We start from the raw sequence: 19,079 nt of genomic DNA on the forward strand, positions 1-19,079 counted from the left end.
TCATTCATGGAGACAATGGAATATTGCTTTGTTTCCTACGAAAGGAATAGGCCAGGTATCTCATGACATACTGAGAGAAGATCTGTGGAAACCAGGCTCCCACTTTTGTGGAATTAGGTGATAGATATTAAGCACAAAGTAATGTACAATTTCAGGTACGTGTAGGTTCATGAATACAATAACACATAGTATTGAACTGAGGTAGCTTGGAAAGGATGTAGAAAGCATAGTTTTAGCACAATGGAAGGTCACTCTAGAGACAGAACTTTTTAGTGGGAACCAGGAAGCAGAATGTAATCCATGATCAAATGTGACAGAACAGAGAAAACAAATTCAAGATGGAAATTAGCTTAGTTCTTCCTAGGACCAGAACAAGAGGCAATGGGTGCAAACACAGAAAGGAGAGTGCCAGTCAAGTGCCCTGAAAATAGGGTGTGGGGAGGACCCTCAATATGGAAGATACTCTGGGATACTCTAGGAATATTTGACTTTCTTTTTCTGTCTTTCCCCCCCGCCCCCAGAGTCACTGTGTAGCCCAGGCTAGCCTAGAGCTCACTGTGTAGCACACACTCACCTTAAACTCATTATGTTCTTGTTTCTGTCTGGGAGGTGTTAGGACTGCAGGCTTCCCTCACCACACCCAGAGAGTTCTCAAGTGCCAATGTGGCCTAATCATAAGAATAACTAGACTGATTTATTACTGACACCCTAACTCCATGGGGAAGTGAGAGGATGCTAGGTAATGGAAGTGTGTTTACCCAGTTAGGTTCGGCAGTGGTACTGGAGTTAAATGGTAACCTGAATCAAGGAGTAGTAATGATGAGGACAAATGGTCAAATTCATGTTGTTGCCTGGCAACATTCAGACTGGCAAGATTCAGTTGGATGACCAGGCAGTAATAAGTCCAGGACGAAGACTAGGATTTTAGGAGACAGCTGTTGAATGGCAGTGTCACCAAGGTGACACAAGCCTGATGGGCATGGCCAGAATCCTGGGTTAGTCAGAGAAGGAGGATTTCTGCACGTGCCAGCTTGAGACAGTCAGAATACCAAGAGAAGAGATGTGTGAGTGTGGAAAGTGGCACACTTTGTCACTGGAAGTTCGTTCTTGCAAGGCACACAAGGAGAGCTTCCTTCAAAATAAGATTATATTTAAAGTGAGATCACACTTATTAAAAAAAAACAGGGATGTTGGCACACATCTGTGCTTATTTATTTTTATGTGTATGAGTGTTTTGTCTTCACACAGGCAAATGCACCATGTGTTTGCACTGTTCCACAGAGGCCAGAAGAGGGCATCTGATCCTCTAGAACTGGGGTTACAGACAGTAACCCAGTTGGGTAAAAGACTCAGTGGATGGTAGGAACTGAACCCGGGCTCTTTGTGAGAGCAGCAAGTGCTCATTTCTGAGTCATCTATCCAGTACTGAAATCACTGTCTTCTAACAGCATACAAGAGACTATCATTCAAACCTGCACCTGTGATGTAACATTCCACGAGGGATGAAGACGAATAGTAAGAACTAGCAGTGAAGAAGAGCAGAGGAATGGATGGCACCAGAGGTGTGGCTCTTAGTTTGTCAGAGTCCTTCAAAAAACAGCTGCCCCACTCCCCAGAGTACTCTGCACCCCTGAACACTATACACCCCAACACTCTACACCACTGAACACTCCGCACACACCCGTAACTCCTCACACCCATACCACTAAGCACCCTCCAGAGGCCTCTCCAGGCCCTGCTGTAACTACATTCACACCCCACATTTTTGTCTCACCCAGAGCCCAATGAACTAGGAAAGGTTGAGTCAAGCTGAGGCAAATGCAGCTTCTGCCTTAAAGCCTGCACTGGAGATCAAGTGGTATTTGTGTCTATGTAGAGGAAGGCTTAGGCAGCTTTTTATGGTAGCATGTTAACACAGAAAGAAGATGTTGACTATATCACTTTCTGAGCATGAAAAATGGGAACACTGTAAAAGAGGAAGCATGTGAGAACCAAGTTCAGTGTGCAAGGGGTCCTGAGAGCTCCAGCTGCTTGCCTGAGTTTCTTCACACCCCTAAGTAAACTTCCAGGAAGCCCAGCACCCTGCCCTGTATATTCTGTTACTTTTGCTAAGATGAAGAGTTAGGTCATATGGAACAATTTCTTTAAGGATTATTCTGTATTGGAAAATAAGTAAGGTGTTCTGTCACTAGAAAAGCATGAGAAAAGGACTTCCATTGGAGACACGGGTATCTCTCCTGTTTCCATCCCATGTAACACAGAACATGTGACACTGCACCAGAAAGAGTTATATGTGTGGTACCAACAGCAGGTGGCAGAGGTAGAAACAGGAAAGCATACATAGCTGGCTGGTAATCTACAAATACCCTGCTTGGGAGGCTGACAGAAGCTCTCTCTCCTACAACAGCTATGCACATCCCCCAACCTCCAGCATACCTTGATTTTAAGCTTTGGGTTGATGTAACATGCAGAGCATACAAAATGTACTGAATGTCCATAAGCTGGGCATATGATCAGCTTTTATTTGTCCAGATTTACAACGTTTAGTAAAGAATCAATTTAATGCTCTGCTCCGCTGCTCTTTTGAATGCTGCTCTGATTTGTACAGTTTCTCAGCCTTCTTCACTACCATGTCAGGGTGAAATGTTACGGCTGATTTAGAAAAGGAAATTAAGGCTTAAGGGAATTAAGTATATGCCCAAGCTCATGTACAAAGAAGCCAAACTCAGCTCTGACTCCCAAAGTGCATTTAACTGATGGCTGATCTGAGCAAAGTGATATATCTCAGCAAAAATCTGAAAGATTAAAAATAAGTCTTTAATATACACTTATCATTGCTGTTATTGAACTCTGACCTCCTCAAACACAATTAGTAATTACAAAAGACAATTCTAGTCATACACTTAAGAACAAGTATTGGAGGCAAATAGAAGCATGTTTTAAAAACTTTGTAATAAATGCTTCTAATCACTGAGCCATATCAGCATCTTTGATCTTATTTTTTGAAAGACAGAGTCTCTCAGTGAACCTGAAACTCACTGTTGCTTCTAGAGTGGCTGGCCCACTAGTTACCAGGACCAGCATATTTCTCCCCAGTGTTGGGCTGGAGGCACCGCCTTGGTTTTAACATTCTTCCTGGGTACTTGAACTCTTCTCTGGGTTACATGGGAAAAATTCTTACCCACAGAGCCACTTCCCAGCCCACACTTGTGTTTCCTGTGTGTGAAATGAGTGGAACATGTGTTCGTTTCTTTGGGTGATTTCTTAAGATAACAAACTGAAGAACAGTATATTTGACTGTGGGAAGATTGTATAGATTTTTTTTGGTTTTGGTTTTGGTTTTGGTTTTGTTTAAGACACAGTTTCTCTCTGTATCCCTGGATGTCCTGGAACTCTCTCTGTAGACCAAGATAGCCTTAAACTCAAGAGATCTGCCTGTATCTGCCTCCCAAGTGCTGGAATCAAAGGCATGTGATTTTTTTTAACTAATTCTGGTAAACATCCTCCTTTGGGACCTGTTCTGTATGATCAGAAAATAATTTGTTTTAGCTTTATACTCAGCAATGAATCATTAAGATGATTCCAGCCAGTGACTAGGGCTGGAGAGATGGTCCAGCAGCTAAGAGGGCTTACTGCTCTTCCAGAGGATCTGAGGTCAGCCCCCAGCACTCAGGTAGGGTAGCTCACAACCATCTATATCTTTGGCTCCAGGGACTCTGACACCCTCTTCTGGGCTCATGACACACACAGACACATATTTCTGTACATACATACATACATTCATAATACATATATACATACATGTGTACACATATATATGTACATATATATATGTACATATATATATATATGTATACACACACACACATATGTATGGGGAAAATAGAAACCAGAGACTATATTGGAAAATTTTAGCCAGCATAATTGAAATTTTTTTCAACTAGGCAACAATTACCTGACCTTCAAACCAAACTGTGAAATCTACATATTCGTAAATGTGTATTTGCTTCTGTAATTAATTTATAAAGTTGTACACCAATATAAAATTTCATCTTATATTTTTCCTCAAAAGCAAAACTATCAGGTTCATTCTTCTATAAGTCCATTGTTTTATTTTAAAAGGAAAAGCAACAATCTCTATGTTCTAGGGCCCATATTTATCTTATTAGACCTTCTTCCATTTCCAATCAAATTGCATAAAACAATAAAACCAATAGAGAAATACACTGAAAAAAATGAAGTAAGGAAATGCTAGAGAACAAATAAGAACAGTAGATCCTAATATGAACTCATGAAAGAATGTGAACAGCTCAGCAGACCCACAGAGTGGCACATCCTCCAGATGTGAGTGGCTAGTCTGTTACGTGCATTAACTAAGCATAGTTTCTTGCGACACCTCATTCACACACCTGTGCTTGGCTTACATTGACATCACACAGCTGCCGGCTTGAACAATGCCTGTAACCGACAGACATGACCAATAGATAAACCCTCATCGGCATCCTGTCCTTACTCACAGCAACGGCCTCCAGAATCTGCTTCACCGCATCCGCCGCGTCGCGCTCACTGTAGTACCCCTTCTCCACAATCCTAAAAAAACATAAACACAGTGCTTCTCAGACACATACTTTTAGTTGAATGGATACTAAAGGAAGTTAATTAGATCAACGTCAGAGAAGATACTTCTGAATAATTGCAACAGCTTTTCCAACACCAGGGAAGGATTCCAGAAACAGCCATTCGAGAATCTCAGCTTTGCTAAGAAAATGAAAAACATTCATTTTCCCTGGGCTTAACCTAGTCATTCGCCTTTCACATTTTAACTTTAAATTGTAAATTATATTAAGCATATACCAAAGTAGATTTTATATTATATATACCCCAATTACTAATTTATGGGTAACCTTTATCTTAATCTGAAGACTTACTGTCTTTTATGTTTTATTATTTTAAAACAAATAGGATATACTCAAATGATAATAAATCTTTTTAAAAAATCATAGCATAATCACAGTATCATACTTGTAAAGTACATCAAATCTTTAATATTATCAAATATACCCCATTACAATTTTCCAAGTTCATTAACATGTTAAATTTCTATTTATTAGAATTCATTTTAAATGAAATGTATGAAATTTGGGTAGTTATTTTGCAGAAAGTAGCTTCATTTTCTTTTTGTTTCTTTTACACGTCACAGCAAAAACTATACATTCTCAAAGTAGCTGATGTTAATAACTGAATTTAAAGCCTATAAAATGTTTCAAAATTGGGAGATAGAGGAGGAGGAAATGTACAATAGAATTGTTGTGATAAAAGTAAAAGAACATAAGAAAAGTTCTTAAAGATTATAGTTATTCAGCTATTAAAAAGATACATTTCAATTTTAATTATTTTATTTTCAACCTATTAAAAATGATAAAACACAAACTCATAATCTTTTAAAAGGATGAGGAGAGAATCTCCTAATATGCATCATTGCTTTATTATTTTAGACACTTAAAATGTACTTTATTTTTCCTAATTACATACGTTGCTCATAAGCACCCCTCAAATCCTAGATTGTACCTGTGAGGTGTTTACTATTTGCTTCTTAAAAATCATTCTTATGAATACTACCTTACAACATGATACATGCTCTCCAATTCATGACAAAGTTAGGTGATTTGGTCGACTTACAAAAACTTCTATTGAAATAATTTATTTTAAATATATATTTATTTATTTAGTGTGTTGGAGTATGTGGGGGGCAGTGACATGACACCCCTGTGGAAGTCAGAGGACAACTTACAGGGACTGAACTCAGCTGGTCAGACTTGACAGCAAGACCCTATATCTCCTGAGGTATCTCGATGGTCCTGAAATAATTTCTTCGACTATTGTTTGTTTTTTTGAACATTTAAAATTTAAGGATGAGGCTAAAGAGATGGCTCAGAGGTTAAGAACACTGACTGCTCTAACAGACATCCTGAGCTCAATTCCCAACAACTACATGGTGACTCATAACATCTATAATAAGATCTGGTGCCATCTTCTTGCATGCAGGCATACATGCAGCCAGAACACCACAAATAAGAACACCATTATAAATAAGTAAGTCATAGACCTCAACATAAAACTGCATATACTAAATCCAATAGAAGAGAAATTGAGGAATAACCTTGAACACATTTGGTACAGGAGACAACTTCCTGAACATAACTCCCATAGCTCAGACACTAAGATCAACAATTAATAAATGGGACCTCATGAAACTATAAAGTTTCTGTAAGGCAAAGAACACTGTCAATAGGAAAAAATACCTACAGAAGGGAAAGTATCTTCACCAACTCTACACACATCTAACAGAGGGCTAATACCCAAAATATATTTTAAAAATTCCAGAAATTAGATACCAAACAACTCAAATAACCCAATTTTTGAAAAGGGGGTACAGGGCTAAACAGAGGATTCTCAACAGAGGAATTTCGAATGGCTGAGAAGCACTTAAAGAAATATTCAACATCCTCGGTCATCAGGGAAATGGAAATCAAAATGACTTTGAGATTCTATCTTGCATCCATCAGAATGGCTAAGATCAAAAACTCAAGAGACAGACATGCTAGCAAGGATGTGGAGCAAGGGAACAGTCCTTCATTGCTGGTGGGAAGGCAGACTTGGACAAACACTCTGGAAATCAATTTAGCTGTTTCTCAGAAAATTGGGACTAGTTCTACCTCAAGACCCAGATATACCACTCTTCGGCATATATCCAAAAGATGCTGTATATGGATGAAACTAGAAAATATCCTGAGTGAGGTAACCCAGATCCAAAAGGACATGCATGGTATGTACTCACTTATAAGTGGATACTAGCCATAAAGAACAAGATAACCATCCTACATCCATAGACCCAAAGAAGTCAAATAACAAGAAGGGCTCAAGGAAGGATGTTTGAATCTTACTCAGAAGGGGAAATAAAATAGACATCAGAGGTAGATGGAGGGAGGGAACTGGGTGAGAGAAGGGACAGTCGGGGGAGGGGGATCAAGTATAGGGAGAGCCAGGGAAAAAGAACAGAAATCAGAGATGGGGATGAGATGGGGTTGGGGGAGGGGATCTCTAGGATGTGCCAAAGACCTGGGACGCTGGGAAGAGTCTATGGAGTGACTCTAGCTGAGACTTCTATCAGTGGAAGATATGGAGCCTGAAGTGGCCACTTCCTGCAGCCAGGCAGGACTACCAGTGGAATAATGACAGCAACCCACTCATAAAACCTTCAAGCCAAAATGTGTCCTGCCTACAAAATGTACAGGGACAAAGATGGTGCAAAGAAGGAGGGAATGGCCAACCAATGACTGGCCCAATTTGAGGCCCATCCAATGGGCAAGAACCAACCCCTGACACTCTTAAAGATACTCTGTTATGCTAGTAGACAGGAACCTAGTGAAACTGTCCTCTGAGAAGTGCCACCCAGCAGCCAATGGAAAGAGATGCAAAGAGCCACAGCCAAACATTAGATAGAGCTGGGAAAGTCTTGTGGAAGAGTTGAGGGAAGGACTGAGAGACTCAGAAAGAACAGGGACTGCACAGGAAGACAAACAGAGTCAGCTAACCTGGGCCCTTGGGGCTCTAGGGTCTGAACCACCAACCAAAGAACATACATGAGCTGGACCTAGGCTCCCCACATACGTAGCAGATGTGCAGCTTGGTCTTCATGTGGGTCCCTCAACAACTGGAGTGAAGGGGCTGTCCTTGACTATGTTGGCTGCCTGTGGATCCAGTTACCCTGATGAAGCTACCTTATCTGGCCTCAGTAGGAGAGAACATGCCTAGTCCTTCAGTGACTTGATGTACCCGAGTGAAGTGATACAGAGTGTGAGGGGAAGATGTTTAAAGGGGGATGGGAAGGAGGGGAGCTACGATCAGGATATAAAGGGAATGAATGAATGAATGAATGAATGAATGAATACAATTTACAGAAGTCTGAGAGAAGAGAAGGGTTTTCCGTGACAGAGAAGGCTCAGAACTTTCACTACCACATTACCACCTCTCTCCGCTTTGTGCTTTCTGTAGAGTTTGTGATCTAACCATCACAAAGGTGACAAGTGGCTTCCTTATACACTCTACCTGCAATCTCAGGTTTTCTATAGTTATGTTAGAAGAAGAGAATTGTTATAAACATGATGAAGAATGACAACTGACAATTAGCTTTCTTTGAAACCTTTCAATCTTACCCCAAGATGGCAAAATAATCTACTTCATGACCTCCATTTATTTTTTTGATTTTCCTCATGCCCATTTACTCAGAGAACTTTATCATAACCATTTTATGGCACTCCTCCAGGGTTAAGAGAACAACTATGCACTGTTATTTCCAATTGTGTATCAAATACTTAGTCCTTACAGGTCTCAGTACACTTGGAAACACAATAATCTACCAGTTAGAATTTCCTTATTGTACTTTGGTGTAAGTCTCAAGCTGTGACCTAATGAAGTTTTTATGTATGTTTGAGTATAATATAGGGGTAAGTGCCTGGTATGAATTGAATCTTTATATGCTCTAAAACTTTATATGTTAACCCCTAATTGTTTACAGATCTGTTTAAGAAATCAGCTGTTGGGAGGTGGAGTCTTTGGTGGATAATTGGATCACAAGGGTGAGGCCTTAATAAATAAGATTAGTGTTCTTACAGAGAAAATGTTACCCTTTGCACCACATAGAAACAGCATGCAAGCATCTTCAAGAATCCAGAAATCAGCCCTTAACCAGAAGCTGATCTACTGACATCTTAATATTGTACTTCCTAGACTCAGAATTTTAAGAAATGTATTCCTATTGAATATAAGCCACCTAGTCTAAGGAACTTTGTTTTAGCAATATTTATGAACTAGTGTAGTATCTGGGATTCAGAACAAATACTTGTCAGGAAGTTCAGGAACTGCTTGGATGGAGAAATGACATATTAGTAAAATAACTCATCTAACATTCTGACAGATGCATTTATTCATTTAATAAATATTAGGGAGTGACTATGATGTGTGGGGTTCTCAGGAGTGAATGAGACATGCTTTTGCATGGATGAGCTCTTTCCTTATATAAGTAGACAGAGCAATCAATAGTCTAAGTAACTGCTGTGATGCAGGCACTGGGGGCTAGCTAGGGAAGTCTGAGAAAGGTAGGAATCTAGGTTAGAAATCTTGTGAGAATAGAGATGTCTCAGATCAGACTTGAAAAGTGAACCTAAGTTTCCTAGATGTCAAAAAGGGAGGGAATAGGGCTGAGAGTGGATAAGGAGTGTGGGATAAATAGAAATAGGAAGTTTGTTTGCCCAGTAATAGCTCTGATGAGTAACTGAAGCTTTTATACGTTGGATAGTAACGTAAGATAAATATGACAGAAGATCCACATTTCGATGTTATTGCTGGTCCTGTAAGCATGTACACAGGCATGAGCAAACCTTTTCCCTTCCACAGCCATCACTCTTCTACACACTACTCTTGACTCTCCTGTGCATATTTCCACATGACTATGTCATCTGCTAGAGGACCTCATCACTTCTGAGTAGATTTTGATGTCATGCTCATGGATTTACAAATTTCTATTGAAGGTTTTTTTTTATTGTAAATTAAAAATGGAAACAAGGCTACAGAAGAAATAGAAAATGATAATGGGTAGCAATAGTCAACAATACACCTTCCTGTCTAACATGAGCCAGGAGCTTTTTGGAAGTAAAGAGGATTAGGGTTGATTTGGTCCATGTGAGATTACAGATGGTAAAGGAATTATCGTAGCTCTATATACTCACACATAATAAATATGATACATTATGCCAGAGCTTATATGATGGAGTGACTTATCAGTTCTCTAATGGCGAGCAGAAGCATCTCTTGAGCAGGCATACACAGCAAAACCACAAAGTTTTGCTATGTCTTCTACCTCACCTCAACCTTAAACCACACGGTTGATCTTGGTCCCTATGACCCTTCCTCTGATTCTCATCTAGAATCCTCCAGCTAAAAGTAATTTTGTTCTCAGACAATGTTAAATCTTTGTCACAGGGTTATGTTTTTGGGCTTCAGACTTTTCATTATAAATATTTTTATAGGTTGAGCTGACTGCCCAGAAAACTTGAGACTGACTAGTTAAGGTCAACAGCACTGAACTCTTTATGACAAATATGGGTTAATAACAGAACTCTGATGATAAGTGAAGATATTAATGACTAAGCAAAAGCAGATGAAGGTGACGTGTGAACACAGCCACTGTGGGGCTTGAATCACTCACAGAGCTTGGCAGCAAGCACTGCTCATAGAAGTCTATCAGTAATCATTCACAGCATCATGACTAATTGCCAAATGAATGGATGTCAGAACAATTTCAGACTGAGGCCATCTGGACAATCCCTTGGCAGGTGTTCTTATCACCATGAGCAAATGCACTGGACTGGAAGTGCTGCCCATCCCAGCCACTCAGCCCTAGCCTGGAGATCTTATCAGTGCTTCCTGAAAGAAGCCCGGTAAACAGGAGGGTTCTTTCTTCAAATGATGTAGACCATTTTAGATATGACTTATTTTAAACAATATCAAAGTGATCCAAATTCAGCAAAATAGAAACCTTGCTTCATGAAGTGACATGCATTCCATTATACAAGTTAGCTGACATCTTATTAAAAATGGCCCTGAAATTGAATGTGACTGGGAAGTCAAGGGTTTATAGTGCTATACAAAATATACTAGTGACTTTGATTTTTCAGAAGTAACGACAGTATTCAATCACTGTGAGGGTAGTAAAGTTTTAGAAAAAAAAAAGGAAATAATTTTGCCCCTGCTTTTTGTCTCTCATGTTCTATAAAGCATTTAGAAAGTGGTTAAGATGCTACCAGAATTTTTATGATCATTTTCAAAGGTCCAAGCCATATGACCTGGTCTACATGACACAACTCCATACCACTCCATTATTAGCTAGACTAGAAGTTTCAGAGCTAAAACAAAATGTCTGCCAGTATCTTCATGGCAATCTATCCCTAAACTACACTTCCTATAGGATGAGAGAGTGGAAAAATAGCACAGGGCAGCTTCCCTAGGCCCTTTGCTACAATATCCTCAGCCCCTAACAGCATTTCTTCCTAAAGTACTGAGCTTTTAACTTCCACTGTCTGCTGCTCTGCTCCATACTGGCCTCTTCTACCTAGCTGATCTATTTTCTTTCTTATCTTTTTCTTTTAATTGCAGGATAAGAAAATAGGAGCACCAAGTATTTCTCTCTGAGGATCTGGCATAATGCATGACTCTGGTGCATTTGATCCTCTCGGAATAATTGCCACAAATTGAATTGAGCACATCTCCAGCCAGGCAGTTAGCAGAGGCACGGCAGATGATAGAGCTCAAATCATGTCCTGAGGCCTCAGACTTCCTGGCATACAGATTAGCAGCCCTACAGCCCTAAGCACCAATCATGGCTCTTTCTCAAATGACTGGGCTATCAGGTAGCTGTAGGTTCATGGGGAAAAGACACTGGGTTGATGACAATGTGTGCCAGTGGATTGAATGTCGTAAGATAAAAGCCCCAAATAACATGAGCTTCGGGAATCAAATCTCAGTGAATAACAGCATGCCACTGTGCTGTGACACATAAAATTCTATTAAAGTGAATATTCCTGTGTCTCAGCATAAATGTGTTTTTCCTTTATAGGCTTCATTTGCTGCTCTTGCACATTCTGTTGATGGCATCTTCATTCATAAGCTTTCTTCAAGAACCGGAGTGTGTTAAATTCATATATTAAAAAAGCAATTTCAAAGCTACCACTAGCACCTGTCACAGGGAGCTCTGGAGGGGAGCAGGCTGTGGATCCATGTGGGCACTGTCTAGGGAGTCACACTGTAGGAGAAAGAGAGGAGCAAACCAAAGCACAGGCTTGGGGGTGGGCCCAAGGGATTTCTGGTCCAATTCTTTCATACTAGAGATGAAAAGTCTGACACAGAGACTCTCTATAAATTGCTGGAGAGCACATTGTTCATTCAACCATTCATTTGACAAATATCTCACCACTGTTTGCTTTCTGCCTCGCTCAACATTTGAAATGGAGACTAAGAAACATACTACCCGCCCCACCTCCTGTCAGTACTCTGTGCTTTTGGGTATCATTCCACTTGGGAAGGTCCTTGTCTCCATTCTCCTGATCATTTCTAGTTCCACATATAAGGTTCCTAGTTTAACTTCAAACATTTTTATACTGTGGCTTTCTTTATTGGTTTGAGTATGATTTTTGTTGGGAAGATGCTGACAACATTAAACATATCCGAGTCCAAATCAGTTTTCCTTTTTCCCAGACTTGGGTTCCTTGGGCATGGTGGCAATGAGGGTCACCATGAGAGAAATAACGCAGGTAATGAGGCCAGCATGGTGGGGAGACGCAGGGTTGTAAGTAGATATGTTGGACATATTTGAAAACATATTTATTTGAACTAAAAATGTTGAGTAGCTTTTGGGCTTCCCTGGTTAAAGTTTTGCTTCAGAATGAAGAAGAGAACAGATTAATGGAAGGGAGTTCTTTGCTATGGAAAAGGAAATGTTAAGGCTGCAGGAGCAGAAGCAGTAAATAAAAATGGGCAGAGGGATGTGTTTGAGAACTGCTAAAAGAAAGAAGGAGAAGGAAGGAGGAGAAATCAGTGCTGATTAACTTCCTAGTTAGCCAGTTCACAGAGGATGGAGACTGAGGGAGACAAGACTTACAACCGATGAGTTCATCTGAGCGCTGGTGGAGAAGCAGTGGGTCCCCCAGTCAACACGCCCAGCCCACCATTAATTTGTTTTTCCTCTCCAGTGATAAGCTGGTCACCAGGGTAGCTAACCTAGAGGGATGTTTAAGGGAAAGATGGAACCTGAAGGAAAAAGGAAAAGAACTCTGGAAAGAGATTAAGAAGGAAACACCTGGGGCTGGAGATACAGCTCAGCCCTTAAGAGCACTAGCTGGTTTTCTTAAGTTCCCATGTCTAATTGCCACATGGTGGCTCATACGCATCTACAAGGACTTCTGATGCCCTCTTCTGGCATGCAGGTATACATGCAGATAGAGTACTCATATACATAAAATAAATAAATAAATCTTGAGAGAGAAAGAGGGGGGGAGAGAGAGAGGGAGAGGGGGAGGGAAAGAGAGGCAGGGCGAGTGGGAAGGGGAGGGGGAGGGGGAGGGGGAGGGAGAGGGAGAGAGACAGAGAGAGAGAGAGAGAGAGAGAGAACTGAAAAGGCAGAGATGAGCCCAAAGAAATAGGTGACATCAAGTCCTTTTTGGAATACAGGAAAGAAAGCCACTGACTCAGGTCTACAACTAAGCATTCTGCCTTAGTGGGCACTCAGCCCTCCACAGACACTTCTGGCCTCTTCCATCACTTTGTACATCACCATTTCTCTCTCCAAGTGCTCGTCTCCATCAGACATTGTTAGGAGAAAAATACCACAGCTCCAATAGCACTAGAAAAGCAGTCTGTGAAGTTAGAAATATCCAAATTGATTATAATTCAACCTGTCCCCTTTCCTTACCCCCTCTCCCTGCCCAAACAAGCCCCTGCTCTGCTGTGTCAGGAAACATCCAGCCCTCCTGGAAATCCCACATAATGGAAATTATATACTACAAAGTCTTCTGTGTTTGCTTTGCAGAGTATCTGAGGTTCATCTGTGTTTTGGACAGTTTCTATTGACTGGATGGTATTTAGTTGTAAATTTTGCTTGTTCAGTCAACAGCCAGTGACAACTGCTTTATTTCTCCTCTTTTAACATGCCGTGTTTTGTGTGCAGGCGTTCACTAGGATCTGCTGTACTGCCCCCAAGAAAGAAGAGCAAAGAGAAACCTGCTACACTTCTTGATACCTATGACCTTTTCTATGCCATGAGAACAAAAATTCCTTTCTTTCTCTAATCCAGGAGGCTCAGTCTGTTTACCAGCATCTGTGAAAAAGAAAAACAAACAAACAAACAAAAAAAAACACTTTCTAAGTAAGGTAGATCTGAATCTTTTGGAGCAGGAATTCCTTTAACTTATTCTTTCCCAAAGATGTCTAGTGTCACACGCCGTTGACTTCTGCATCATTTGCCATTCTTTCTACTTCTGAGGAAAGGTGCTTAACAAGTTTCTTAGACACCTGATAACATCACCATGGCTTTCTCTGGAATGTTCTTCTGAACTCATGTTCCCTTTCCCAAGAATCTTACCTGCTCTGTGTAGGTTCCATTCCATTAGAAAATTAGTATGTTTCCCAAGCCTTCATCTTAAAATAATAAACAAGTCTCCCATCTGTCTTCCAACTACTTCACCTCTATCATTTCCTTTCTATCCAAGTTCCTATGAAAAGCACACTATACATCTGCTGAGAATCAGAGTAAACATTTGCTTCACATATAGCCATGAAAGCACATAATGAGATGTATTTGAAATATCAATATCTAAAACAACTGTATGGATATTAATTCTCAGATTAACCTAATGCTTTAGTAGGACAATTTGATACTTAGTTATAATTGTCAACTTGATGGAATCCAGAATCTCCTGGGAGACAGACCTCTGGCCATATTTGTGTGGGATTATATTGATTGCATTAACTATATACCTTTGCTGGTACCATTTTCCGACAGAGCTCCTGGAATGGAGAACACAGAGGACTGAGCAGCAGCACCTCTGAATTACCCTTTGCCTCTTGACTGCACACACAATGTGATTGGCTCCTTCAGGCTCTTGACTTCCTACCATGACACATGCTAGCTTTGAACTGAGAAGCAGAATAAGCCCCCTTCTCCCTTAAGTTGTTTTGGTACTCTGTCATAGTGACAGAAAAAGAGATGGAGACAGAAATAATGTTATACAACTAGTTTGGGGTTTTATTTTGAAGTAAGACTATCAACAATAGCTTACGCAAAAGAAGCATGACATAATAGAATAATCACAGGCTTTGTAAAACCCCAGGCTTGAATTGAGTCTTGTTATTAGACTTCTAAGCTAAGTGACTGAATGGAAGCTGATAAGCTTCTCGGATCCCCAGTTATTTGGTCTCTAAAACGTGTATAACAAGACCTATGTAGTGTCTGTGTTGCTTGCAGTGCGATCATTCTAGTAAAGTGCCTTGCAGATTCGGGGATCCCAGGATGTAGAAGACATGGTTCTCATGGTGACTGACTATCCGGTTTAGAAATTAAAATATCATAGAGCTTCACTTCAGAGAAGTGACTAATGACTAATTTTAGAATAACAATCTTCATTAGTCCAGACTTTTCCTGAATTTGGTTACTTCTGTTATCAACCATGACACCAACCCAAGGAAACAGAGCAATAAGTATTTCTGGAGGTTTTGGTAATGACAGTTTCCTGAAAATTCAGTTAGCTTTAACAATATCAGTTAAAATCCTAGGAGTATCAAAGCAGTTGGTTATCTAGTCTTAATCATGTAATTGATAATAACTCACAGGCTAAGTGCATGGTTCTGAAATACAGTTACCTTTTTTCCTTGTTTATAGACTGTTTGTGACCTACTAAAAGAACATTTTAAGTTGCAGAAAGTACAGAAAAACAAATTTATAGAGTCACAGACATAAAATTCAAGCATCAGTTTCCAACATACTAATATTTTCTTTAGTTCACAGTCCTGGGGGAAAAAGAAGAAAAACAAGCAAACAAACAAACAAAAACAAAAAACAAAGAGAAGAGAAAAGAAAAGGCCCCACAAAGCCAGAAGAGTGAATGGGCTAGACACAGCTTTACACAACACTAGCTCACACAACTTGGATTCTCCACAGGTAAAATCAACAGCAGTTCCTTCTCTTGGATAGGATGTGAGACTGAATATCTTAAAGAAGACTGTAAGATATCACATGGAAAAAGGATTCCTCTACTGAATTCAAGACCGTTTATGTTACCAATTAAGGAGAGATGGCTCAGCCATTAAATGTTAGGCTCACAACCAAAAAGAAATATATTTCCTAACTCAAAATTTCCATATCTACATAGCAAAGGAACTCCTTTTCATCCTGGAAGTTGATATATATATATATTCCATTGTGTAATTGTACCACATTTTTTTATTCATTCCTCTGTTGAAGGACATCTGGGTTCTTTCCAGCTTCTGGCTATTATAAATAAGGCTGCTATGAACACAGTGGAGCATATGTCCTTGTTATATGTTACAGCATCTTCTGGGTATATGCCCAGGAGTGGTATAGCTGGGTCCTCAGGTAATGCTGTGTCCAATTTTCTGAGGAACCAGCAGATTGATTACCAAAGTGGTTGCACCATCTTGTAATCCCACCAACAATGGAGGAGTGTTTCTCTTTCTCCACATCCTCACCAGCATCTACTATCACCTGAGTTTACATGGCTATTAAAAACAATGAATTCGAGAACTTCTTAGATAAATGGATTGAACTAGAAGTTATCATCCTGAGTGAGGTAACCTAATCACAAAAGAACACACATGGTATTCACTCACTGATTATTGGATATTAGCCCAGAAGCTTGAAATGCCCAAGATTCAACTCACAGACCACATGAAGCTCATGAAGAAGGAAGACCAAGTGGGGGGACTTCGGTCCTTCTTAGGAGTAACAAAATACTCAAGGGAGCAAATATGGAGACAAAGTGTGGGACAGAAACTGAAGGAGCGGCCATCTGGAAACCATTCCACCTGGGTATCCATCCCATGTGCAGTCACCAAAGGTAGATGCTGATGTGGAAGTCAGGAAGCGCATGCTGACAAGAGCCTGATATAGATGTCTCCTTAGAGGTCTCCCAGAGTTTGACATATTCAGAGAAGGATGCTCAACCATTGAACTGATCAAGGGGTTCCCAATGGAGGAGTTAGAGTGAAGATTGTAGGAGCTGAAAGGGTTTGTGGCCCCATGAGGAGAGCAACAATACCAACCAACCAGAGCCCCCAGGGTCTAAACCACCAGCCTGGGAGCACATAGGGAGGGACCCATGGCTCTAGCTGTATATGTAAGGGAGGAGGGCCCTGTTGAGCATAGGTGGGAGAGGAGATCCTTGGTCCCATGAAGGCTAGACGCCGAGTGTGGGGGAATTCAAGGGTGGGGAGGTGGGAGTGGGGTCACATCCTCATAGAAGCAGGAGGAGGTGGGATGGGATGGGGGTTCCTGGGCGGGGGGGGGAGAATGAGGTAAAGGGATAACATCTGAACTATAAATAAAATATCCAATAGAAAAATACAAAAAAAAAAAAAGGAAAAAAAAGGAAAGAAAAACACACTGGTATTGGTAAAAGAACTTTTGAACCACATAGGAATGTCTGTTCAGCAATGGTGATTAGGTACACTCCTAGCAAGAAAATGAAACACACTAAATAAAATTAACCTAGCTAACTATTGCTGGCTACAAGAGGACACAGACCCAAGAGGAGAACCTTATAGAACCTTCTACTGCCATTTTCCTAATCCAATATACTTTCTAACTCTAAATACTGATCCTAATATATACGGATCCTAACTATATACAGATAAGTAGAGTTCTTTTTGGAGCAGCTGAAGACAATTACAGAGATCCACAGCTAGTCAAAATGGACAGAATAAATGACCTCAGGAGACACATATACAGAAGAGAGGTGACAGGATCACAAGAACCAGAGGAATGGGATGCTTGCTATAAGGTAGAGTCTTCTAGATGTGATAGGGAGGGTGTCGCTATGGAGTGTCAACAATATGGCTGCCTAAAACAAGTAAGCATAATGGTAACACCAATCAACATGCCAATATGGTTGGGAAAAATTTCATAAGATCTCACCCATAGATGAAGAACTACAGGCTGAGAGATGAAGAAACAGTTTTACCTAGAGATGAGCCTTCTGATAGGTTATCCAATCTCAAGCAGTCAGGCTTTAAACATGTCTACATAGTGAAGGAAATCAGCCTTGTGTGTGAGCCAATAACATGAGCAAAGTACACACGGGAACACTCAATCAATTTAGTAGGGAGTGTGCATGTGTGTGTGTGTGTGTGTGTGTGTGTGTGCAAAAACTACAAAGAAAAAGACGCCATGGATTTAAGAGGCAGTCAGTGAGGTGGAGAGAGTAGTAACGAGGAGTGCTGGAAATCTTATAAATGGAGCATTCACATACAAAATGCTAAAAAGTTAAAAATAAATTAAAAGCATTTAAAATTCTGTTTGAAGACACCAGAGATCAAAAAGGAAGACTTCATTCAATGGAGGGACCCATGGCTCCAGCTGCATATGTAGCAGAGAACGGCCTTATCTGGCATCACTGGGAGGGCAGGCCCTTGGTCCTGTGGAGGCTCGATGCCCTAGTGTAGGGGGATGGTAGAGGGGTGAGGTGGGAGTGGGTGGGTAGAAAGAGCACCCTCATAGAGGCAAAGGGGAGGGGATATGGGTCGAGGGTTTACAGAGAGAAAACCAGGAAGGGAGACAACATTTGAAATGTAAATAAATGAAATAACAAAAAAAATGAAAGAAAGAAAGGAAGGAAGGAAGGAAGGAAGGAAGGAAGGAAGGAAGGAAGGAAGGAAGGAAGGAAAGGAAAGGAAAGGAAGAGAGAAAGAAAAAAAGACTTAATTCCAAAGCCAAAGTCTCAGAAGGAAACAAGCCCATCAGAACTGGCCTGCCCTCAAGTGCATTTATTCTTCCTCTGGTGCTGAAGAAACAGCTGACAGACTGAGAAGCTGCCCAGAGCTGAGGGACAGAATTCAGCATGTAAGGGGTGTCAAGGAGGAGACATTTTGCTAAAACCACCTGGCTGAATGTGTAGACCTTCTAAGGATCTATGGACCTTTGTAAAACCAGAAGGGCCTTTGAGGGCCTACCCTTTAACCAGCCTGGTGCCTCTTCACATTAAACTGTTTTGTTTTTATGTTAGAAGTTAAAGAAAAAAATCTGTTGTCTTCGAGGAGTCAACATTCAAAGCTTCATGCTCTACAATCTCTATGTATATATAGTGTTTGGCATTGGTGAGCAAAACCTTATAAAAAATATAAGCCAGGACAACAAAATAAGGAATTCAGATATTGGAGTTATAAGACAAAATTGGGAGGAGGCAGGCAGGAGGCACCTTTAAGGCTAATCCTTAGAAGCCCAAGGATACTGCTGG

The 19,079-nt window shown here is 40.5% G+C and overlaps 1 protein-coding gene across 1 annotated transcript in view; it reads right to left on the reverse strand.

Moving 5' to 3' along the window:
• Camk4 (calcium/calmodulin dependent protein kinase IV) overlaps window positions 1–19,079 on the reverse strand; it is a 213,945-nt gene that overhangs the window by 53,191 nt on the left and 141,675 nt on the right. Inside the window, exon 5 of the mRNA XM_028762775.1 lies at window positions 4,518–4,590. Within this exon, the coding sequence (XP_028618608.1) occupies window positions 4,518–4,590 (73 nt within the window). The remainder of the gene's footprint in view (window positions 1–4,517; window positions 4,591–19,079) is intronic.

Source organism: Grammomys surdaster, unplaced genomic scaffold (assembly GCF_004785775.1).
Source record: "Grammomys surdaster isolate TR1022 unplaced genomic scaffold, NIH_TR_1.0 135, whole genome shotgun sequence".
NCBI lineage: Eukaryota > Metazoa > Chordata > Mammalia > Rodentia > Muridae > Grammomys > Grammomys surdaster.